Here is a 26927-nt window from a genome sequence, read left to right as displayed (position 1 = left end):
CATTTGACTTATAAGAGATAAGTTTTGGTCATTAAATTTTCAATCCAATTACTTAATTTTATAATATATTTTTCGTTATAAATATATGGATTTATTTACTGGTGTTTACTTAGGATCAGATCAGATTTAATATGCAACAAGCATACTTGGGCATGTGCTGAAAATTGCACACAGAACTGTGCCATGGTTGTATGCCTAGGCTCATTCAAGACATATTTCAGCCAAAGCAGATGCAATGTGTATATTCAAATCCAATGTGGATATTCTTATACTAATATTTTGACTGGTTAAAATGAGAACAAATATTAAATGTCTTTCTTTCAAAATCATATATTATGTTTTTAACTTATTTATGACAACATACAGTGGAATCTTGATATAATGAATACGGCGTATAATGAGACTCTCAGTATAATGAACAATGCCCAAATGGGTATTATGTGTTGCTTATTTTGAATACAAATGTTGGGCTTTGTGGAAGCTCAGTCGATTTTTAGAAGCTCTAGTCAATTTGAAATATACAATGCCAAGAAAATTGTTAGCATTAAGTAACATTTTTCAATACCAAAACTGTTTCTTAATTATTTTGAACAACACAATAATGAAAAAATACCTTTCTATATAATAATATTTATATTGACAAGTAATATTATCTTAATGTATATAATTGAATGTTCACAGGAATTCCTAGAGATTATTTTAGAGAATGTCATATTATTGTGGAATATTTTCTTTAATTAATAGTTCATTCACTATGACTGTAAAACATTGTTATGTACCTTGGTTAATTATTGTGCAAGACTTAGCAAAAGTAATTAAAGACATAAAACAGAATGTGCTACAAAGTTATTAAAATATTAGATGATATTTTATAAACAACATAGGTACTGAAGACAAATTAATATAACATGCATTATTATATTTCATTATATTGATAAAAATGAAATATTTGCCATGTTTTACAACCAGCAAATAAAATAATGAACATTATTGGCTTATTATGGATACATAACCTACCCTTACGTTATTTTAGGCAAATTACTATTAAAGCTTACCTCAGATGATCAACCTCGGTTCGTATATTCTACTGATTAGTATTTTCAGAATTTCAGATCCCTTTAAAATTATGCTTATAAGAATCCACTGTAGGTGATATTTTTGCTCCAGTTGTACATTTATAAGTTAAACATGCAATCACTGTGTCATAAGCTATTTTCAAATATTTGCAATGCTGTAAACTAAAGTCATAAAGAAAAAAGTAATAAATGTTAATCTTTGTCTTAATGTTTTACATTTTCAACTTATTCCAAGACATGATATTTTACTTATAGTCAGTGAACTGCTGTTTGAGGAATCAAACAAAAACTCACCAAGAGCGGCCACATAAAATTTTCTTAAAAATTATAAAAATCATGCGAAATCACAAAAATGTGGGATAAGTCATTATTTATATCCTCCCAGTTTATATCCTTATACTTATACTAAAAACGCTCCCTATGATTATTGCATTGACTTGAAAGCCAGCCAATTAATGATTATATTATTGCCATCTGTGGTAATGAGAACTCTAAATAGTGAGTGACTTTTAGGGATTGTGAGTTCTCATTATATCAAGATTCCACTGTTTCTTTTAACAATGTTTAACTAGATGCTCTTTATATTTCATATGTTGGCCAGTGCAGTGATTAGTAATGGTTTATCAAGTGTATGAATTGATATAGGGTATAAGATATTGTTTCACTTTGGTTGTTGGAATGGTAACCAATTTTTTTGTGGTAAATATTCAGAGGTTGGTGTTTGGTTTGTTTCTGGTAGTTATTGAAACAAACAAAAAGATTTAGAATTATTTTTCTTCCGTGACATATCTTCAAAAAATGTAGGCAGATTTACTGTACACACACTCAGTAAAATGTTGGTGCATTGAAATTCTGCAGTCCAAAAAAATGGCTGTTAAAGTGAAAAATCAGTCTCATTTAAGTAACTAAAATGTTGTATAACTCTGTATAGAGTTGAAATGGCTAGCTTTTCTTTGCTTCAATTATCCCTTTGTCCTTCTGTCATTATCATGCAAAATATGCTTACAGCAAAGAACAGCACCTCAAAGTTTTTCTAAGAGTTCTTGAAAATAGCCAATTTAGAATTTACTAACTAATTGAGACAAATTTTAAATAATTTTGTACATTGATCTTGGACGGTCTTTTTGTCAAAATATGTTTTACCTACAGTTTTTATTACGATAGGCATGCATTAATGAAGACGGATATATGAAAACAGAATTGAAAGTTTTTAATTAGTTAATGCAATGGGATTTCATTCGTGTATTTTTATGGGAGTCAAATATTATTATTCAATTTCATCATGATGACTCCTTTATTAGAGAAAGAAAAATTATAACTTGGGAATATATACTCAGGATTAAAACTGAACCCGAAATCAAATCACTCATGCTTGAGTTAAAATAAGATGGCATCTACATGCATCAAATTATCATTCATAAGCATTCAAATAACCTCTCATTTTATGCATTAACATCATTCATTCAATTTGAATTATGTTTTACATTTTTGTCAGATACCTACCTATACATGCCATTAATCATGAAGGTAAGCCATTCTTTGCTTTTGAACACTTGTAAATTAGTCATTTGATTGATTTGGAACGTTGTTATCATAGATATTTTATCCTTCATGGACTCTGGGATCCACTTTTCATAGATCACTATGGCAATTTGTCACACTGTCATCGAATACTCCATTTAAGGAACGTTCCCAATTATACTGTGGAGAGAAAGAAAAGTGAAGCCCATTTATGTTGAAGATGTACTGGGAAAATAATTTATCTTTTCAATTTAGAATGGTTAGTTTTATGGATAGCATGGGAAAACGAGTGTAAAACTATATTTCCCATTTCTAATAATGACTGTCTCAGCCTCATATGATTGGTTTTGTGCTCATCATAATATTTGCCACCATTGTTGTTGTTGTTGGTATTGTAATTGTTGCGCCCACTATTCCCTCTCAATCAAACTCCTCTCCTTGGTGCATTCCTCAATCAGAGAGCGAGGGGAGCGGTGGATGCACTTCTCACAAGGATGGTTGTGATGGCAGCACGGGTGAGTTTGTTGGTCCAACCAGGCCCCCATTGGCCTGCTTAAACCCAAATCAGTCTTGCACAATTCCAATCCCATCTCAATCAAATTAGCTATTCAACCCCTTTCTGCCCATGTGTATTTTGTATTATATAATTCCTTTCATCACTCTATACTCGACTTTGTAATTTGGTATCTATCTTTTTTTTCTCTCTTTCGTTCTGTGCCACCCTATTCCAGAGAATTATTTATTAATGATAATATTGTTATGCATATTTTTTGTTTTTGTTGGAAAATATTTTCTTGCTGTCGCTTTCTTCTTCTTGCTCATCTGTTGCTCTTTTAATTTCTTTGGCTGGTTTTTAATTCTTCCACAAGATTCCCCAATGTTTGGTTTAATAAAATGCGGTTCTTCATTTACACTTCTGCTCATAATTTTCATTTTTCTTGAAAAAGTCCCCATGTATACTGGCATACTCATTTTCATCATTGTTTGCACTTGGTTGGATTAAAGACCTCATCATTGAGATAATTGATGAGGTGAATAATTATATTTAGCACAATGTAATCAAATATAATTGAGTGGTTTAATGAACCAATGACCTTTGGAATACATTTTCAAATACTTTAGAAATATGTTCACAATCCATGGTGATACAACTGCAGCACCATTTTTAGGAATTTGTTAGAATGTGCATATTTGGGACAGTGAAGGATATATGGGGTAATGATACAATATGGTTTGCTAGCTTGGTGGCTTGTGCCCTTCCATACCCTACCTTAACCAGTAGATCACCAATATTAATAATAATTCCAAATGAAATTGTTTATTTCATAACATCACATGTCAATGCTTTTTGCTGTTAGTTGTTAATCTTTTAAATGCATTATACACTCAAAGAGTGAGCAAAACGCTCATCCTTGTACTTAATAATTGATACTGGAATTCTCCCCAGTAAGCTCAATGTTTAGGTTTTATCATGCTAGAATATTATTTCATAAAATGTGTAATAGTTGTTTGTATATATTCTTCAAAGAATAATATTCAGTTAACAATGGGCTAGAAAAATATGAGTCGTTACTATACGATAAAATATAAACTATATAATGAAATACGAGCCATATTAAGTAGGTATAAACAAATTTTACCCTGGCATATCTTATGTTAACATGATATAATCCCAGCAAGTAACAAGCAATTAGTGTAATGATATGCACATGAGTTGATTTTTAATGGCTGAATATATATATCTTCTTTTTATTAGTATATTATTATAATTTTAGATGGAGGTTTGAACCTTTTGTTTTCTGATACTAAATTACTGCCTTTGATAGCATTATTTTTTTAAAGATTACTAAAGTGGTGGGGCACAGCTATATCTCATCCAAATAACTCATATCCGACCCCTGTGGCGGCGGGGTAACGTCCTCCTCTGCCATTCCTAGGGTCACGGGTTCGATTCCCACCTGGGTGAGTTTTCCTCCACCTAGGGCTTAGGTGTTTGTAAATGTGACCATTGTTATCATTGTTAATAGTTTGATGTAAAGGCCAAAATGTGCTGTTTTCGGAGTAATACTGAATAAATAAATAAATATCCAGCACCAAAAAGTAATGTCCTTTACATTTTAAAGGATAGTGGGAAGTTATAATGGCCTTTTTGATGAAAGAAACTTGCAAAATTATGGATCAAGATAAACATTAAAAGCTGAATGAAGTTTGAAAGCTTTAATCATAAATTTAATTCATGAATTCACAGGAATTAGTCCAATCAGTGAAAATGGGGTTGAAGCCCTTTTGTAGATTTTATCTATTTGGCAGAAGTAATAAATGATTGAAAATGAGGCAAAAACAACTGTCCATAACTTACCTTATCTGTCATTTTATGAATAATAATAGTAATTCACATGTGAGGAAATCAAAATCCTTAATGAGACTTTGTCTCACTAAGAGGGCAAGTAAGTAGTGGACAATTGCTAAAAAAGAGTTTCTTGGGCTGATGAAGCATTGCATCTAACCCTGATATGTATCAATAATATATAAACAATCCAATATAAAATATAGATTTTATAAATTTTTGAAAGTCACTAGGAAATGTAAAAGAAAGATTATAATGAATAACCAATCAACATCGTCATTCATTAATATTGCTTACCTTTTGGTATATAATCCAATAGACACTGTACTTATATTACCCGACTTTGTTTCCCCATTTGCTCACCAAAAATATGCATTTGAAAGTTTCATGATAGCTGAGGCCATGTATAAAACTTTGGTCGATTAATACTAGTAAGTTGTGTATAATGCAACATGATTGCAATTATTGAGAGCCTGAAGCATCACTAAAAATCGAATAAAGTTTTACTTACTTCTGATTTTTTTACTGCTTTCAGTTCATTATAATGCGAGTAGCTTTAAAATTTTCCAGAAAGGGGAGGTAGGTCATTGTGTGGAGCTTAAAAATGTTATGTTTTAAGCAATAACTTTCATAGAATATAAAACAACATTGTTGATGAAATAGTTAATTTTGACATTAAGTAGAGTATAAATGTAAAGAAATATTCCCTAAAATGCAATAGGAAGTGCAAATCACTAATCTTCTCATTAAATCCTTCCCTAAAACTACTACTTCCTTGCTACCAATACTTCGGTTCAATTGACTGCAAGTTTTTGGGTTGCTCTGCTATTTAACCTTGATGTGAACTGTGCTGTAAGTTAGTTTCTTTGAAATATGAATCTGCATTTTCATGTTCAAATCAATGTAAGGAAGTGCATGTTTGTAATGGATTATGCACTTCATAACCTAGCCAAGTCCAGATTTCTGGTAGTTGACTTTTATGACTGTCTTATGAATACTTGGCTGTGGACTGAAAATGTATCATTACACTGGTGAAGCCAATATAGAAGAATGGCATTAGATATGATCTAGGGTTTAATATATTTCAATGAGTTTGATTTTTTCAGAGTTGCCTCCATCAGGCAAATTTGACTGTTTTGTTTAACCTTCTGTTCATACTTAAATGAACTTAATGGGAATATTACCTTTACCTTTGCTGATACCATGCATAATCCCATTTATATATCTTATGGCTTCTGTAGTGTGATATTTTCCCTGGTCTGGAATCACAAATGTTCTTTTTTCCTTAACTTGTGAAGAAATGATTTTGGTTTACCTACTAAAAAATCATGTACCATTATACACTTATTATTGAAGTACATATTTAAATGATTTACTCATGAATGTATTTTAAACTAACTAAATTTATGTTATTTCAATTGAAAAAAACATTTGTACCACTGTAGTTGTGGGAATGGCTTCCAATTATTTATTATAAATTTAAATTGAGGACATTAATCACTTTTAATACTATTCATTATATCCCAATTAATAGTATTCACAATTTTGTTGAAGCTGACAGATTATCTAAATGATCACTTTTTTGTACTCCAAAGGTCACCGGTTCAAGTATCATGCTAGGAATTCACATTATGTGTACATATTGATTAAATGGTTAAGTATTCACCCTTGAATACCTAATGACAGCCATATTCAGTTCTGTTTTGTACTCCAGAAAAATCTTTCATATGTAGTGGTTATGAATTGTGACACATTATTTGTTTGAGTTTGCTGCTCTCATTGCATGGGAATGATTTTATGTAATTAAAAGAAATTTCATTGCTAGCCTTGAAATTCTAGGAGTTTTGTACAGCTGTCAGTCAGAAATGTTGTATTTGTTATTTTTCTTGCTTAAAAGCAATGTGAAATGTGAAAATGTTCCCAAGAAACATGTGCATCGTGATACATTTATCAAGCAACCAGCTGAATGATATTTTATTAAGTCATAATTAATAATTATTGAACAGGGTGATGGTAAAGGCTTGACCAATACTTTGAGGATACAATTTTGAGTCCTAGCACAGAAAATTTTAAATAGAAACTCCTTCCTTACAGTTAAAATATCCACTGTTTTACTAGATTCAAACTACTTTCGATTTTATTGAAATTTCAGGAGAAAAAAGATGTCAAAGTATACTTACTCGTCATCATTTGCAGACTTACAATTCTTTGCATGATGTAACTCATAAAGAATAATGATCAGTTGGATACCCATGAGTGGTATTTCATGAAAATGATGGATCCTTCTGTGTATTTCAACTGATTTTACTTCCATTTACATTTGTTACTCTTCATGGAAATTATTTTAAACTAGTACCTCTTCTTTGCATTTCCATCAGCTCTGTCATAAATGATGTTATGTTTTCCAGGGAGCTCTAATTAAGTATGTGGTTCTATTTAATAGAAGTATTAAAAGTGAAATATAATGTTTGATATTACCTTTATATACAAATGCAAACATAAGCAAATTTATTAGTATGAAGATGGAAGGGGTCCATCACTGCCAGGTCATGCAATGTCACAAAAGCCACTCATTGGTCTCTATGAAACTTGAAAAACTAATGATAAGAGTGATGGCAGTTACTTATTCAACTATGATATCTTTCTTTCAAGTTTGAATGGATTATTGATGTGATATACAAAGAGATATTAACAATTTTAGTGTTTTGATTTTAAGTCCATTATGACACCATAAATGTAATCCATCAAACAGGGATTCCTCTGTTAATGGTATTTCATTTAGACCCACCCCCATGCTCCTTCTCTGGCACATAATAAATAAAAACACTTGAATTACCCTTTGTGTATGGTTATGGTTTTTTGAATTTAATTTAACTGAAACCTAGTTGCTTAGATCTTTGCTTAAGTCATGCCTTTCCATATTTTTTGGGCTATATCTGCTCTGAATATTCAATAATGGCTTAATTTGCCATAATGCATGCTGTGCATTTCCCCTGAAGGGAGTTTGCCTCTTCTTTTTCTTAAGAGAGACTTACTATTGAAAAAGATACCACAGCTAGTGTGTATTTATTGTAATGATGTGAATATCAAATTGATGCAGATTTGAATAATGGAGAGAGGTACAGCCTGCTTCAATTTTTTGTGCAGGAGGGTTTCCTATTTTAACTCATAATCTGTATAAACGTTCAAAAACTGCTTAGGAAAAATAGAAAAATGAATTATTGTGGTAGGTTTGTTTTTAATTTTCAAAATAATCTCTTTTTAGCTCAGTCCTTTTTGTCCAATCTTTCTCTAACTTTTTTAAGCAGCCTAAAAAGTAGGATTTTGGAAGGTCCTCAAATTAGGCATTTGTGTTAGCGATAGCTTCCTCATTCTACATGAATCATTTTCTACTGAGTCATTTTTTTCAAGTTTGGAAATTAAAGGAGACACTGGGGGCCAAACCTGATGGATACAGAGGATATTATAGTAATTCTAACTTTTATTCCATAGTTTTCGTCATCAAAACTGTTCAGGTGCACCCCCGTGCATTGTCTTGATGGAAGAGACTTTTTTTTATTACCAAATGAGGAATTTTTTCTTGCTTTATTCCCTCAATAACAGTGCAATAACAATCCATAATAATCTCCAATTATTGATTGTTCTGTTTGAAAGTAATTGATGTAGATGATTCTGTGTGCATTCCACAAAACTGGCCTCACCTTGTCAGATGATTTCACCATTTTCACCTTCTTCAGAGCCAGATCGTCTAACAGACCCACACTTTCGACTGTTCCCTTGTCTGTGGATGGTATTATGTATCCATGTTTCATATCCTTAGTTATGTATCAAATCAGAAACTCATCAGGATTGTGGTAGAAAAGTACCAATGCAGCCTCTGAATTGGCCCCACAATTGTGTTTATGCTCCACTGATAGCAAACCTGACACCCATCTTGTCAAGATTTTTTTGCCCCAAATTTTTTGTCCAAAATTGAAAACACTGGACCTGGTGATTTTTCTGTGGCCTCAACTAATTTGTGACTTTTAATTTCATGATCACTCAAAACCATGTCTTGGAATTTGTTAATCAGTTCAGAGGAAGTCACTTCTACTGGATGTCCCAAACAATTTTCATCATTTGTGGATGTAAAGCCACATTTAACCTTGGTAGCAGGGGTAGCATTGTAAACAGTCACAAACACAGGAGCAGATATGCCGTGTACATCATCCAACTCAGCTTTGATCTCTTTTGGTGCTAAGTCTTTTAAATAGAAGTGTTTGATCACCACATGAAGCTCATTTTTCTTATTTTCTAAGTTAACAAAAGTTTGTTGCTTCAATCGACTTTGAAAATGAAACCATATGATGGATACATGCTGAAACTTTGACAGCAGTCTAGTGAGATTTGAGGCTTATGAAAAACAAACCTTTTCTGATACTACAGGCACCATCTCTTGGATTTTTCAAGGAATAATTCATCAACTGACATATCAATCTAACTCAGGAAGTGAGAGAGGGATGTAATGAATGAAGAATTACAATATGATGCCACAATGGATGTGGTATTTCTCCAGGAGAAATATTCAGGCAGTGCTGTTGCCAATAAAGCCATTTTTTTTATTTAGAGAGGGTATTGCCCAGGAAATCTGGAATCATGAAAAATTAGGAAAGTTTTTGCATTGCTGGTTGTTCTGGGAAGTCTCACGAGTTTGGTAGAATTTCACTATTGTAAAATCCTATTTTCACATGATAACATATTAAGAATTAGGAAATGCCAAGGTCTAGATTTACCTAAAAATTTCATATAAATATTTTTATGAAAGATCAAAGAGGCAACAGAATGAGAAAATAAAAAAATCATTGGATATTTATTTAATAATTCATGAATATACTATATTAAAAAGACAGTTAAGATGGCAATATTTGATGCCATAGGATCTTGAAGCTTGCATTAAATACTGTAGATTTAGCAAGAAGTGTTCAAAATTTCTAGTTATATATACATTTATGTATGATATTAATCAGGTGTTTGAGTTTTTACTGAATCATTTGGGGATGAAAAAGGCCTAGGGAGGTGTGAATAAAATGTTCATCCAAATTATAACTTATTATATTTATGAAGAGAAGCAATAATATATTGGGAAATATTTTTTATACCCCAGAAATATGAAACTCATGTTATTGTTATTTTCTATTTTTTGTGAGTTTTTTCCTTTAAAACAGGATTAAAACTTTTAAAAATTCTTTTTGAGTCATTTTTACGAGGTAAAATATAAATCCCTTATTGTGTTTCTGTATTCAAATACTGTAAATATGTATTACATCATTACAAATTTGGAATACCTTCCTATTTTAGAATTTTCCATAGTAAAATTAATTATATTGTAAAAAATGTATTTAAGTAATTGGAAACCTTGTTATAACATTTTTCTATATCTTGTGCGATGTAACAAAGGTTGTACTTAACAGAGAGTTTTCATCAGCTTTATCTGTTTAAATAATAGAGCATCGATCATTACCCATTTATAAATACAATACATATACATGGTGAATATTAAGCTGAATTTTGTGTGATGTTTTTTCTGATGAATTAATGAAGCTGAATTTAATACCCTTCACTTGTAAAAATATGTATCTAGTATGCATATGTATTAATAAGCAAAATATGTTTAAACAATATTTTGATGAGGACACTTTTGCAAAGCATATTGATTATAAAGCAAATAATATTATTTTGTTGCTTTCAAATAATTTTCTTTTATAAAGAATGTATGGGTTAATATCAGTGTGGATACATAATTATTGATATCATCAAAGCTATCACTTCTGATTTATAACATTAGTGAATTTTTCGCTTCTATGGTTTTATACTTATGATGGTGACTGCTTTGATTGCCTTTATGCATTTTGGAGCTTTCACCAAAATGTATGTAGGTACATATTTGTTATTATAATGTGGGAAAAAATTATTGAAACATGCATCAGTCATTTATGGCTCTGTGTATAGTAGAAGCTAAATATTTTTTTGGTTACTCCATGTATGTTTTTATACATTTTAGTCCTGATTTTTATTAAAAACAACTGTAAACTTCATATGCTGCTCGAGAAATGTTCAAATTGATTTTTTTTGCTTTTAGTAATGTAAACTATATAATTGACAAATTTTCATATTCAGATGAAAGATAAAATATGAATAAAAATGATTGGCGTTTATATTATAAATATATTCCATGTATGCTTAGTATTGTAAGTATATAGAGTTTAATATTACTTTTGCACTTTAGTTATGCTGTTTTATCACTATTTTTTCACAAAATGTAAGTTATTTTATATTATATTTTCAGTACTGTTGGTAGCGTAAAAATCAAGTTAATGCATGAAATCTTGACATCTAAATTTTAAATTGTTGCCTAAAGTATTTGCTTTGTTATCATTAAAGTGGCTCAAATAAACATTTAGTCCATGAATGCTCCCTTGGTGATGAATTTTCTATATGTAGTGAGCATTTGTCTTTCCTTTTTCCTATCTGGCTTTGTATGTAAGCTTTAATTTTTTTGTGATATGCATTGTTGGAACTTCCATGTCATATGATACGTTCATTTAATTTCATCACAGGTGAATTTAGCATGTTAAAGTGAAAATCTTACATACTTACATATATATGAAAGGACCTGCCATGTATTTGAACTATTGTTTAGACAGTGTGTTATGGAGTAGTTAGCTATTAAGTATAGAAACTTAGTAACCAAGTGCATTTGAAAATTTTCATTTTTAAATAGGTACTGTAGAATCTAAACTTTTAATCCACAGTTTCTAGCCATTAATTATGTTATCTTACTCTATGGGCTATTTTGCACAGTTGAAATTTAATTTGGTTATGCTGTTATTGAACAGTTTAAGAAACCTTTCCTTTGGCCTATACATTTTAAAATATTATAGTTTTGCATACTGTAAATTACTTTATATGTAGTGTACATCTTTAATAAAATTTTCTTAGCAATAAAGATTCATTAAATTTTTAATCATTTTATTAGCCACTTCTTGTGATCTGTGTGCTCAATTGGAATCGTAATAAGCATTTGCTTATCAACAGATTACTTATGGGTTGAATTACTAACATGTACACAACACATAGCCAAGGTGGTACCCGAGTGCACAGTCTATAGGTTAGCTGATGACTGCATTCCTTCCAATGCTAACTCAATTGTCAATAATACATTCATATTCACTTTTTGATATATGATGTCTCTACAAAAGTGCTTTCTTCTGGCACACAATATTTGGTTTTCCCTCAGCACTGATGCTCTTTCAATCATCAGTTAAAATAGGGGTTGTCTTAACTTAGGAATATTTGTTATTTCTTCTGTTTTATCATATTTTCTATTTATGGTCATCATTTATTAATTTCTTAATAATTATTTGTTTACATATTTCCCGTAATTGATTTCTCTTAATGAATGTCCCTTATTAATTTGGAGCATTGAGTGAATGTCATGATCTGCCTCTTAGTTTTATTATTTTCCTTTATACAATGGCTTTTGCGGAGGGATGCTTCCTTTGTGTGACTGCCACCCCTGATTAAGTAAAACTCTATCTGGAAAGACTTTAATGAACTGTATCATGACGAAACAAATTAGATTATTAATTTACATCTATAATTTATTTTATCATGGAACAGTTCCATAAAAGTTTGCCAGATACAGTTAAAATCGTGATACCAGGAGAAATCATTTCTTGATCATCCTCTAACATTTAAAAAATTTAATTGCATTGACTCATATTGATTAATAAAGGTTTGATACTTCAAGGCATTACATGAGGCATTTTTTTTAAATTTTTTATTTTTTAATTATTTTTTCATGCTTCCACTTCTGCTTCTGCTATTTTATAGTGACTAAATCACTAACACACTTTTTCAACCTTCTTGTTACACCATCTTTCACTTTAATAAACCAATGCTCATTGCACAAAAATTTCAAATTATAAAAAATTTAAAAGCTTCAAATTACTTTTGAGTCAGATTAAATTCTGATCATGTTTAAGTTTTCTTTAAGTCTGTGGTTTGTTTGAGCTTGTCCACTTTATCAATGCCTCGACAATTATATTTGGTATGGTACATGTAGGCATTCAAGTCTTTTTTCCCATTTGTAAGTGTAAAGTTATTTAATGGCATGAATTTTCTATTACTAACCTTGCAATAAGGCTACAAATTACATAATATAATGGCTTTGTTTTTTTATAATTTATATTCAATATTGTACTTAGTGAGTTTTGTAATGGTTCTCTAATGTAATATATTGTGATGTAAGGTATTATTTATGTAATCCATTTGATAGTTGCACTACTGAAGACCTTTGTGCCTCTTAAATCATTTGATAACATGCTCGGCACATATTGCGTTGCTTGGGAATATTCATTCTTTTACATATTAAAATTGTGAATAAGAATGCATTTTTATTATTATGCATTATTATGTACTTTTATTGGTTAATGAACTCATAAGAAGATCTTCAAATCCCAATTTTGTGACTGTCATTACTAATTGTTTTTTTTCTCTTATTCTCCTTATTCTACCAGTTAATTGCTCTATTTTTGGCCGAAAGAAGAAGCAATACAGAGACAAGTACCTGGCTAAGCATAATGCTGTCTTTGACCAGCTGGATCTGGTGACATATGAAGAAGTGGTAAAATTGCCTTGTAAGTACATTCAATAGCATTGTTAGTTTTGGTAAAATATTTGTGGTGAAATTCCACATTGGCACTCCTATGAAAAAAATCAGATATATGCATAGCAAAATTTTGTTTGAAATGAAATGCAATTTACGATTCCAAAAATTAAAACAAACACTTTTAAACTCCTGGTGTATTCAGTAAAACCTTATTATTTTAAAATAATTCCTTTAAATTTGCCCACATAAATACTATTAAAAATGACCTTGCAAGTTGGTAATTTAATTTTTCATTATGTTTGGGAAGGAACACTATTAAGTAATTAGCTGTTACTAAAGGAACTGCTTCAAATTTTGTTGTAGACATAGTTTGGTTTATCTGTACTAAATATTATAAAAAGTCATATGCTTTTGGTCGGAAATGGCTCTTAGCTGCAAATTTCATGGTATTTATTTCAAATTTAACTTAATCAAAGTCATAAGGTCTTATTATATGTATGTTATATTAGTGTGATAAGTACAAGGGGCCCGTTCAGTTGCATTTTGTGTGTTGAATTCCACATTTGTTGATGTTGATTAATTAACTTTATTTTTTATCTTTATGTCATCCTGTCATAGCCGTTGCAAAATTTCTTTGTCCATTTACCAAACATTCAAAATTCAATGAAATAATATTTGAGGGTCACATTTTTCATGGATATAAATTAGTTTTGGTTATATTTGTATCTTAAGCATCATTGTTTGTTAACTTTGGCAATTTCTCCTAAAATCTTCAATGTGCTTCAACTTTGAGTTGAGGTCTAGGCTTCCATCTGTGAAAAATTCACACAAACAAAGTTACAGTGATTCTATGAATCAGAGGTAACAAACTCAAAAGTCCAGATTTTTAAATTCACCTGTACCATGCACATATTATTCATTGATAAGAGGTAACTTTTCTTACAGCTTTTCAGCGTAAGACCTTGGTGCTACTTGGAGCTCATGGTGTTGGTCGAAGGCACATAAAAAATACACTGATTGCCAGGCATCCTGATCAATATGCTTATCCCATTCCACGTAAGCCCATTAAAATGCTGTAATATTCATTATTACTTAAGTAGTAACTCAGAAATAAAAATTTTAATGCCCATTGTGTTGGGGTTTTTACAGAGGTGATTCAGTAATATTTTACATGCAATTTTTTTATTGTCTTTCTGAAATGAAAAATTTTTTAATACCAATATTTTATTGGCTTTGAAAAGTTTATCTGCTATGCACTCAATTCTTTAAATTGATACATTTCCTGTCAAAAAGTTAATGAACATAAATCTAATTGTCACCACTATGTTATTAAAATAGAAGAAGTTTACACTTTCATTTTATTCTTTTAATTCATGTTTTTATAATAATAAATGCTCGTAGAATTAGTCAATAGCATTCTTAAAGAAACGTCCAGAGTATTAATGCTCATAATAGAATTTAGTATGCAGAAAAATTTTTTTTAAGAGGAACTCAATTCTGAGTGAATTTATATAACTGTTATTATAGGTGCTATTTAATTACAATAATTTAACTAGCCATGTTGTTGTGTGATTTAATCTAAGCTGATGCAAGGGTGCATGGTGCCCTAAGGCTAGTCATTTTTGCATTGGGGTCCAAAGGATAGGCAGTGAATGGAAAGAAGACAATACAGTGATGAAAGCTTGTCATTGAGGTAGGGGAATGAGAGCTTATCATTCCTAGACTAGGCATTCTGTGGACATACTCCAACTTTGCCACCACTAAATGTTTTCCCTGTCTGTCCTTGCCTGCTGCAATATAAATGAGTGACATATTTGGTGGAAATATGCTATTTATGCAATAAATGCATTTCAGTTTTGAAAAATTTGCTTATTTACTGACATGTTTATCCTTTGTACTTTAAGATACAACGAGGCCTCCAAGAGCAGATGAAGAGAATGGGCGCAATTATTACTTTGTATCCCATGATGAGATGATGGCTGACATTGCAGCTAATGAGTACCTTGAGTATGGTAAGACATTTATCAAAGATGTGCTTATATTTTCTAAACATTTCATCTATCAACATTTAATAAAAAATAATGTTGGTATATCTGAGAAGTGATTATTCACATTTTTATCATTATTTATTATTTTAATATTATGGACATTATACATTGCTCTAAATATTTGAGCTATCTGACTGAGTCTCTTATAAAATGCATCAATCAAGTCCTAGAAAACCCAACACTAATATGAGAATTGAGCATTAAGTTATTTCTCATATGAGATGATATAAGTTTTATTTTTTTATTTTGTTTCAGGAACACATGAAGAAGCAATGTATGGGACCAAACTTGAAACCATTCGCAAGATCCAGCAAGAAGGAAGAGTGGCCATTTTGGATGTTGAACCCCAGGCTCTTAAGGTTCTCCGTACAGCCGAGTTTGCCCCTTACGTTGTTTTTATTGCTGCTCCTCTTTTGCAAAATTTGAATGATGTAAGTATTGAGTGTGACCAACTTAACATTGTGTTTTCAATGATGGTGGTTAACTGCATCAAGGACTAAGTCATTTATCATAGCAGTACTTGATTTTTATTTTTTAAATGGATTCATTCAAGAGACTTAAGGTTAAGACTGCCTGCCCTCAGATTGCCAATAAATTTTCAAAAAAGCAAGTAATTCACTCTCCCCATTTATTGTTATTAGCAGAAGTGTACTGCATTAGTGTAGGGTTTTGATGGACCAAGGCACTACCCACTACTTTACTCCTAAGCCGTAGCTAATATGACATGAAATATACTTAAACATCATACCTCATAACAATAACTCTCTTCTTTAGCTCTGTACACTTTCTACTTCTCTTAATTCTATCTCAAATATCTATTCTTTTCCTCCCTCTACCTTAGTTCCCCTATATTTTTTGCCTCTTATTACCATCTTCAATGCCCCCTTACCTATCAGTATCTCCTGCATCCACTTGTCCTGCTCTCTGAATTTCACCCAAAACCATCTCTCTTTTCCTTTACCATGGCTAGAATGTCATCATTGGTTTTCCTTTCTGTCCATTATATTTCCTCTGTTTCCCTTTGCAACCACACCTCAAAAGCCTCCAATCAACACTTATCCTCTTGCCCCGAATAATCAAGTATCTGAGCCATACAAATCTCTGCATAGTATGTGTAAAAACTTCTTTACCAAACGCAATTCTTCTCAATGCGTCAATTTCAGAATGTAAAAATCATTTGCCTTGGTCGGGATTCAAAACTGGATCCCTCAATGTCCGGTCAAGTGCTTTAGCCAGTTAAGCTATCATGGCATCAATATAAACAGTCTAAGTGTTTAAAAGTAGGCTTTAACCTCATGGACTGTGGTGTGTCGCACATGACTACGAATGCCTGTGGCATTGTATGTACAGTATTTCGTCCCAACATCTTGTTCCTTTAAAGCCCCCAAAATTTCAAAGTTTAAGAGGACACCTTGATAGTTTAACCGGCTAAAGCACTTGACCGGACATTGATGGATCTGGGTTCGAATCTCGATCAAAGCAAATGATTTTTACACTGTGAAATTGTTGCATTGAAATGCACATTAGTGGGTGACTTCATTAAAAGTTACTGTTGCGGCATCTCCCGCAGTTTCTTTGGTAATTCTTCTTTTAATTCCCTTTTAATTTTCTTCTCCCTTTTTAGTTATTTATAGCTAAGCACTATTCATTAGAAAGCATAATAAATGTGATTAATTTTACTTATTTGATTTGGTCTGGAACTGGTCTGGAAATCTTGTTCAAGGTTAAATAGTTCAGGTTCTTGATAGCAGTGTTTTTTCATTTACATTCCCCCTGTTTCTAATTTCAAATAGGTATGAAGTAAATCGATTAATTTTATATTTAAAAAATATTTGGCGATGAAATTTTGGAGTTCAATAAATGGGAATTGTGACATTGTGATGAGAGGACCCTTTAATTTTGCCAACGACCCAAGTGGCATACCTTACATTTGCTCTTGTCCACCTCTAAGGCTCTATAATTATTCGTCCCTCCATGCATTGTAGAACACCTTGCCTCCCCGAATCCTTTGTCTCAATAAAAATTTCCCTCCTTGCACGCAGCATTCTGGTTTTCCATTGACATCACTAGCCTATCATGAAATATTCAAGAATTTGCCTCAAGCAAACTTGGTATAGCTACACCATGATGATGCTACACCCTCTTACACTGAAACCAATGTTGGTAAATACTGAAACTCTATGGGAGAGAACTTCCTCCCATGGGTTATTGCATATTGAGTCCCTTTTGATAGGGATAAGAAGCAGTTTACTGAAGGGGCATTCATTAGTTTTACTTCTTCCAGTACGATGGTAGCCTTGAGCGTCTGGCACGCGAATCGGACCTCCTTCGGCAAGCATATGGTCATCTCTTTGACGTAACCATAGTGAACAACGACATAGAGGAGACAATTGCAGCATTGGAGGCGGGACTGGAGCGGGTGAGGGCCACTCCCCAGTGGGTCCCGGTTGCTTGGGTGTACTGACGCCGGGGGGACGTCGCCTGTGTGGCGGCGGCCCCTACTCAGCCAATCCCTGTTGATGAGAGCGGAGATGACGCCAGCTCCCAGCAGTGGCATTACTGCCGCCTGGCCACGAGCGGGGCGGCACCTGACGAGTGTGACTATGCCACGATACGGAGGCCCGGAACATCTGGCGGGAGCATGAGGAGGCGAGGGGTGGAGGGAGCTGGGCGAGGGGGAGGATGTGGGGGCGTGGGTGGCGCTGGTAGGGGCCGCAGGAGGCGCGGCAACTCTGGATCCCTCCGAGTCCGCTGAGCAACTGGTCAAACGCGAATGATGAAGTGTGTGTCGGGGAAATGCACATAACCCAGCTCGTTTTGTCAGACAGTTGTGGATATGTTAATGGTTTAGGTGACATGATTTTTGGTGGTGCTTCATTTATGGGAGGGATGTCGAGTCAGTTTTGATGTGTCAAAGGAGTTATTCTTTGAAGAGCAATTGCTACAAAAGCTCAGGCTTTATTTAGTTGGGTGTGTCTGTAATGGTGTGATGTGTAGAGAGCAAGAGAGAGAGTGTGTGTGTGTGCATCTTTGATTGTTGGTTTCCTCGATAGAGTAAATGTGCAGTTGAATGCCCAATGGTCACTAATTGCATTGAATAGGTCATGATTTTTTCCTAACAGTGGACTATGATAGTGCATTAAAAAATTGAATCCTTAATATGCTTTCTAGCAACAAGCGTTTCTATAATTTTTCCCAGTATATTTTCCAGGCTTTCTGCGATTTGTATTAATTATGACCCTCTATACCTATGTATAATTTCTCTAACATACAAATCCTATCAGAAAGATGGCCCTGCACTTTGTAAGAGTGCTAAAATATAGTGCTTTTTCTGTTGGAATTATTTATGCTTGTTTGAAATATACTTGTAATTATTCATGAACAAGAGAGAAAATTGCTGATAACTTTGTATGATTTTCAACAGGTCGTACTCTCTGGCCTTCTGTGGTGGGTTTGAAACTTAAATGTGAGTTTGAAAGGTGGAGTAGCTCTCTCCCAAAGCACCATTAGGTCTCTTCTGTCAATTGCCCATACAACAGAGAGGGGACAGTTCTCCATATTGCTCAATGATTCTACTTGGTGAAGTTTCTGTTTGAATGGCGATTGTTTTTAATGACAGAAAAGGCTCTTCCATGAATCCTAAGTATTTTCTTATAGATATTATTTTAGTTTGCAAATAACCAATATTAATTTGAAATCATGGTATGTGATCACTGAAATCATCTCTTTCATTTAATTGATAAAACAATATGCTTAGCCAAAAACTTTGTAACATAATAAACTACTATGATATTGTAATAAAATGTAGTTAATTGTTTAAGGCAAAGCTGTTGGCACTGAGCTCTGAAGCAATTATTGATAATTCATTTGGCTAAAATGTTGATTCTATACTTAGTCAGCATGTCATTGCAACTGAAAGCAAGATTGTTTTACAGCCCTGCTTTAAAGGTGATGAAGGTACTGCACAATTCAGGGTTCCAAAGAGAAATTTAAAATACCATGGCACTGCTACCACTTTCTCTGATATTCACTCTTCAAGAAAGGAGAATTTTTATCATTACTCTTTGTTGGTTGCAAGAAAAATACTTACTTGAAAAATGGTTCTGAAGAAGTGATTTTATTGGGAGAGTGGGAGTGTCTAGATAAAGTATCATTGTGAGTGCAATTGAACCACATGAAATGATACAATTTTTTTTTTAATTTCTCTTTTTGGTGTGGAATGTAAAGAGACTAATGCCTTATGCTCTCTTAAGTTTGCATGGACTACCACAAAAAAATAATTTAATATTCTAGATTTATGTATGGGAGAAGCAATGCTACTTCAAGGAGAGTGTTGGTGCTAATTTTTGTTGTTCTAGAAACTGAACAGCAATGACCGACTTCCAGGTGGAGCTTCAACTTTTATATGGGCCTTCAATCACATGATTTCTAGTATGAAACAGGGCACTTGTGCTCCTCTGCTGCTCTTTGAGGACGTTTGTTACCTTTGCCAGGCTTCACTCATGGTATGTGCACTTGAGCAGTGAGAGGTCATTTTTCAGCACTGAATCTTGTGCTGTTGTGTAGGCAGTGATTTAAGACCAGTTCATTATATAGTGAGTGTGCACACATCTCAAGCTGTGCATTGGAACCTTGGATATCAATCAACTCATGAAGTCTGAGCTCAACAAGACATGGAATCCTCAGTATGTTTCAAGACTGGCTGAGGATCACAAGTGGAAGTTTTCATGCGTGGAAAGGTGTACTTGTTGAAGTTGGATTGAGAGAATTCCTTATTCCTTTTCAAAATGACCCTAAAATGTCCTCTCATGTTTCAGCTCCCTATTTCAGAATGAACCCATTGTCCCAGCAATGAGACCTATGGAACTTTGATGCTCAATTTAAATGGAAGGGCAGTTAAGAAAGTAGGTATCCCCAAGAATTTGAAAAAAAAGTTATGTAGATGATTTACAAGTTTTAAAACCAAAAGAAGTTCTTAATATATACTGGTCAATACTAATCATGCATTGCATTCACTATTAAATAATTATTAAAAATGAAGTTTATTAAATTTAAGTAATTTATTATATTAATACTATTTAATAAAAAAATGAGGTGGAATGCAAGCACCTTATGTGAAGTGAGAATTATACAAAGCAAAATCAGGGCTCTGTACCATACTCCTAATGACTTTGTACCAGTGAAGTGAGATGATTAGCTGACAAAGCTAAAAATTTTGAACAAACACAAATTTGGCATCGCGTGCATTTCCCTTTGAACAACTGGTTTTCTTATTCCTAGTCAATGATCTAATGAAATAGTAAAGGCATGTAGGAAAGTTTTTTATTGATGAAGGAATGGCCCTGCTGTACTCAAGGAGTGGTTTTCTGTTAAGTGTTGCCCTTGGGAGTGAAATGATATTTGGATGTGTTTAACTGGGTAGTGTGAATGAAAAATTTATCAATTATACTTTATATTGAAGAACAATTTTTGTTGATCTCTTTTGTGTTTGTGGGTTTGGAAGAGACAGTTCATTCCTGTGACATCTCAGGTTTCAGTAACTTCATTTATTCAGTGTGGATAAATAACTTCGTTACCGAGACCAATAGCTCAGTAGTGAATAAGGATAGCTCGGAAAATGAAGGGCTCATTTGAATGGTGGGAGAACTGTTTGTTTTCATCGGTGAATCTGTTAATTGTTAAATGACTGCTGTAACACTAGTGTTTGTAATGGTTTCACCATTGTCATTAAAAAAAAACCTCTAGACATTTTATAGATTGGTGAATCCCAGCATTACATTACAGCCTGTTGGACAGATATACCTGTGATTAATACTTGACTCCAGCATTCTTCTGGCATGACCTAGGGTTACTTATGTCTATGAAAGTAAGATTGTGGTGTTTTTTGGGAAAAACTGCTACCTCCTCGACCCCATCTGCATTTAAGTGCACCACAGCAAGCGATCATAGTTTAATAATTTGGCTCAAGTTTTAACAAGGCCGTGGATAACAGAACAGCAATCAGTTTTCCTTGCTTGAAATTTGCTGGGATCTTGAAGCTAGTTGCTCACAATTGGTCTCTGCACTCCTTAAATTTTTGTGAATAAGTTGGAAGTGAATCAGTCATTGGTGGAAAATCAGGTTAGCAAATGTGGATATAGTGTCAGTGGATTTGGACTGATGTTGACAGGTGCAAATGAAGTGGCCATTTTCAACAATATGGCTATTACTAGTGTGGGATTATGTCCTGTTACTGGCTGTGTAGTGTGAAGTTTCTACTGATGTTTCTTTCTTTGCCATTTTGTCTTTGGTGAATGATTGATCATCAACTTCCCATGTTGCATCTTTTTGGCAAATTTGTTTAATTTAGGAGAGACATGATCTTTTCTTCACAACAATCTCAAAAATTTCCCTGCTCCAGTATTTTATTTTGGAATGCATGTTGTTTAAGAAGTTAATGTACATGATTATCTGCCTGATAGATTTGCTAGGTAGCACACAATATTATTATTCCCATAGTTTAAAATGTAATTTTGAAACATCACGATTGCCAAAAGCATTAATTCACTATCAAGGATGTTTGTGTGCATATTGCAATTGATTTTTGATTCAAAGTTATATTCTGAAGTTAATGAGTGTGTACCTACTGTTTCTTAGCATTCTGTGCTTCCAAACTTATTCCATGTTATTCTGTAGCAATTTAAGAGGAGAAATGAATTTTAATTACAAATTCTTGCCTTTTGCTGTACCATTGACTTTTAATCTGTTACTTTCCAAAATGATCTACTCCTGTAAAATAATATCCTTTCCATTTAACTGCTTCATGAGGTAGAAGTTATTATTTGTGCTAATCCTGAATTTGGGTAATATATCGTTTGGCAAGCTGGTACTTGAGTTAAATTAATTTTTCAATATGGTATTCTGTGCTATGGCAGCAATTCCTCAAATCACTTGTTTAACATTGTTGGAAACTTGCTGTTGTGATGAAGAAATGTGACAATGAGAATATGTAATGAATTTGCGTATGTTTTAATAATAGAATATATGTAAAGAAAAGTATGTTTTTTTCATTTTTCAGACCATAATTCATAATAACACAGCATCCAGCAGCTATTATTAGCATTCTGGCACAAGATTTAGCAATAAAAACACAGAAAATCAAATATTTGAAGCTCAATCATCACTCTTTTTCCTCTATGTACATGAAGCAATGAATTGTCTCATATCAAGATAATTGGATAGCAAAAACCTTAATAAATAATATATTGATTTTTGGTGATCAGGTTAGTTAGCCTAAATTCTCTCATTGAGTTTCTTGCCACATTTTTTCAGTCCTTAAATGCTAACAATACTATAATTTCTGAAACTTTTGTACAAGTGAAGTATTAATATTACTGTTCATTTTTATGAGTATTTCCCAGTGGCTGTATTAAATGAAATTAGGTATTCCAAATTTCATTGTGCCGAATGTCTTTGAAGTTGAATAATAAGTAGGTACCTATTTATCTTTTCCAGTACTAAAATTTATTAATAAATGTTATTTCAATCAAATCCTATATGAGGATAGAAGCTAAAGTTAGAAGCCTACTGGTGTGAAACTTCAAATGTATTTCTATTTACATGAACTATGCTCACTGATATATAATGTTTTCACATTTTTCTCATGACAAGCAATGGCTTCCGAGAATGATGAGCTTCACCTTTGGTAAAAATCTTTGAAGAACTTTTCAACCATCAAAAATGCAACTGAATGTGCAAATGATACTTTTTACTGATGTTAATTTCATTCCATTTACCCCAGTGGAAATATTATTAAACAGGAAGAAATAAACCATAAACCAGCCAAGTCAGTTTAGTAAAAATTGCTTCAGGCATTACTCTTGGTAAGTTTAATATTTTCTCATCTGTTAAAAACATTGAACTTTTTTATTTCTTTGATGTAACACCATTTAGATGTTTGCTTATTTAAGAGAGTGTTTTGTTTCAATGGAGCAGACTGCAAGCAAAAATTAGAGCAGTGATGGATATGAACTGGTATGAAATTCTTATTTGGAATCCACTGTTGCCAATGGACCTGTACAGGTTAATGCATTAGAAAAACCTTTCATTGCATTGGAGTAATGAGCTACGGATTGGAAATGGAATTTTGCTAACAAGAAGATAAGTAAAAACTAGGTAATTATTACAGATGTAATCTCTTGTAGGTTTAAACAAAAATCAGGCTGTGGCCTTCAGTGATATAGACAGGAAGTGTAAAGATTTATACCATATGAATTCCTACTAAAGTTTTAAAATTGTAGGTATTACAACTCAGACAAAACTTAAGATTTATCGTGTACTTCAGGATTACATTGTAATAATTCAGGTTTGATAATGTACTAATGGTGGATTACCTTATGGTCCTTCTACGGATTATCAGATGCAGCTGAAGTTATTTTGTAAATTCTGCACCTGCAGAGATAATTCATGATAATGGAAAGACTTTATTAAATATTTCACTTATTGAATTAAAATTACCTTTTATATTAAATTTGTACCAATACACTAAATGCAGTTCAGGTTACATGCCATATAGTCAAACTCATTATATTGGAAACCAATTTTATTGATGAAGGTATCTACTCAAAGATTTAAAACAAGTTGTTCCACATTACTGAATTAAGAAATTTTTTAATAGGTTAACATTTTGGTTTAACTAAGGTGCCTCAGTTTTTCATACAATTGTTACTTTGAAGGGAAATTTGAATCTGAAATAACCTTGAAACATTTATGGAGACTCTTCAGTAATGTTGGTTGACTTTCAGTATTCAAGATGACTTATAAGGGAAAGAAATCAATGCAGAGTATATAGTATATAGAAGTATCACCCTTAATTTGAAACTCCTTCCATTATTGGAAAAATTGGATCCTTCAGTCAGTATTAGAATCCCGTCTTCTTGGCTGCCATAGTCAGAGCGTATTACAATTTAATAAAAAGAACAAGATATGTTGTGTTTGGGGAAAACTAAAGAAATTTTAGTAATGAATTTGCTATACTCTTATACCCTTAATTAAGTTGGTGCCTATCTGCACGAAAGATACCTTAAACATAGGAAAAAACCAAACATCTCTTTTTCAAATTAAAAATTGCTTTCATGAATTGTTGAGACTTTTCTTCGCGAAGTGAATATTCAAAACAATGCCTAATGTTGATTCTTCTTATAATAATTTGGTAACTTAAGACAATAACCAAAACAAATTCCCTGAGATTAGATTATCTTAAAGTGCAACTTAGCCTGGCCCATTGTAGACAATTCAAAATATGTTCTTCCTTATTCAGCTGTTTTGAAACACTTTTGAAAAAAGGCTAAAAACTGGTCACATATCAAACTATGCTGTTTGAATCCTAACTAGTCTTTGAAAAATAAAATATCCGATGAAAGTATTCATATAATGAAACCTATCAAGTCTACGAGTATCATAGAAGTTAATATATTTTATTTTTAATTTCATATGGCTCTCTATTGGAGTTATCTGTAATAGTTCATTGAGAATAAGATATCCACATAAAGATATTCATGGAATAGAATGAAATTATGCCAATCCATGAATACTACATTTATTGATTGGCTGTTGACCAATATATTAATTGGAGTCCATTGTCAGAACTTTGATGTGAAGCAATTCAATACTAACACAAACTAAGAGATATTATAATGGGATAAAACAATGTACTTCTAGCCAGTTCAGTCTTACGCCATGAAAGATTTTTCATTGAAAAAAGACCTTGCTCTTTTTTTTGAAATGCATGCCATGAGAGAGGATTTCACCATGTCTGAGGCATGATGATCACTGAGGCAGTATTATGTCTTGAGACTACCATGCTCTGTACAAATAACTCAATTTGAAGAGAGGATAAGTACCTGAAATGACAGTACATAGTTTTCTTTCATATTCTATGAAAAGGCTTTATGCCATGACATTCCTAGACAACATTCTTGTGGGTGTCAAGTAGGAGAAGGCAAGAGCCATGTTCATATTTAAAAGATAAAAGGAAGAATGAAAAGTTTTGGACAAATTGAAAGTACAGTTCTACTTACTATTAGATTTAGATGATCAATGTCTGTAATTTGGCATTGCTGATTGAAGGAAATGGTGATGAGCATTCTGAGTATTGTGACGGAAGGTTTTTATGTTGTGTTGAGAATTTTAAAAGAGATGGGCAAATGACTGCATGAACATGTTTTTGCTCTCTGTCATAACTATGCCAACTGGGTCTGTGTAGAAGGATAAGAGTAGGTGAAGTTACTTATTGAGTAGATGATCTTTTTGGCTCCATTCCTTTATAACAGAAACAGAGAAAATCACTTGCAATTTTCCACTTTTTAGATTTTTTAATACCAACTAACTTCAGGGTACTAAAGCATTTTACGTTGGTGAAGCTTTTGTTTGACATTTTCATACATATATATCTGGCAAAAAAAGGGGGGAGGACAAAGGGACCAATCAGGGTGAGTAGGATAGGGGTGTTGGAAAATCCCCACAATTTGGAATGGGACCCGTTAGGGAATAGGGAAATACTGAGAAGGATTGGGGTGGGGGGAAGGGAAAGGAAGGAATAGACAAAACAATTGGCAAGTCCAGGAGTATTTTAAAAAGCCTGATGATAAGACTTCGTTGAGCCACAGAGTGTATTTATGGTTATCCTCTGTCTTTGCTGGGACGTCCACCGCCGACCAGCCATTATCTTTTCCACTTGCCAAAGAAAGGTATGTTGTGGTGTCCACTTCAGCTTCATGCATGTGGAGAAAGGGGGTGGGAATTCCTTAGAGAAGGGCCTGCACAGAGAATGAGGGGAGTAAGGTACGGGAGGGGGCTATTTTCACCCTCTGGGTAAAAGACTAACCTTTTATTCGAGTGTAGAGGTGATGATGCTGATAGGAGTTAAGGAGGGGGGTTGTTGGGTGGCAGAACGGTGGCCGGCAATGTGGAAGGGTAAAGAGAGTCGAGGGGTACGTGCCTCTATGCATTGACAATCTAGGGCAAAGGTTGCATGGGTGAGAAATATTAGTGGAATGGTAAGGAAAGTAATATGGTGTGTGAATGAAATAAGTTTTGCAGCAGCAAGTTGAGCAACTGGGTGCCTTGGTTTCTGTGACACAGAAACCAAGGCACCCATTTTTTGCCAGATATATATATATAAGAAAATTGCAAGCATTTTTCTCTGTTTCTGTTGTTATGGAACAATTCCAACACATCATACCGAAATCTCTATTGTACATCCATTCCTTTAGTAAAATTAAAAATTAATATAACTAATATGCCCA

General features: G+C 33.0%; 1 protein-coding gene across 8 annotated transcripts in view; it reads left to right on the top strand.

Annotated features, from left to right (window-relative positions):
- The window catches only part of CASK (peripheral plasma membrane protein CASK), a 1102005-nt gene extending 1079351 nt beyond the window's left edge, over positions 1-22654 (top strand). For 5 of the 8 annotated variants that reach the window (XM_071595320.1, XM_071595316.1, XM_071595314.1 and 2 more), the window contains 6 exons: positions 3056-3112; positions 13503-13622; positions 14540-14650; positions 15499-15606; positions 15898-16073; positions 17927-22654. In XM_071595320.1, coding sequence (XP_071451421.1) covers positions 3056-3112; positions 13503-13622; positions 14540-14650; positions 15499-15606; positions 15898-16073; positions 17927-18106 — 752 coding nt within the window. In that variant the 3' untranslated portion in view covers positions 18107-22654. The remainder of the gene's footprint in view (positions 1-3055; positions 3113-13502; positions 13623-14539; positions 14651-15498; positions 15607-15897; positions 16074-17926) is intronic. The other 3 variants (XM_071595321.1, XM_071595319.1, XM_071595318.1) reach the window with 1 other exon arrangement.
- The last annotated feature ends 4273 nt before the right edge of the window (positions 22655-26927 follow it).

This window comes from Hetaerina americana, unplaced genomic scaffold (genome assembly GCF_022747635.1).
Source record: "Hetaerina americana unplaced genomic scaffold, ioHetAmer1.1.p SCAF_7, whole genome shotgun sequence".
Taxonomy (NCBI): Eukaryota; Metazoa; Arthropoda; class Insecta; order Odonata; family Calopterygidae; genus Hetaerina; species Hetaerina americana.
This window is presented reverse-complemented; position numbering and strand designations above follow the sequence as displayed.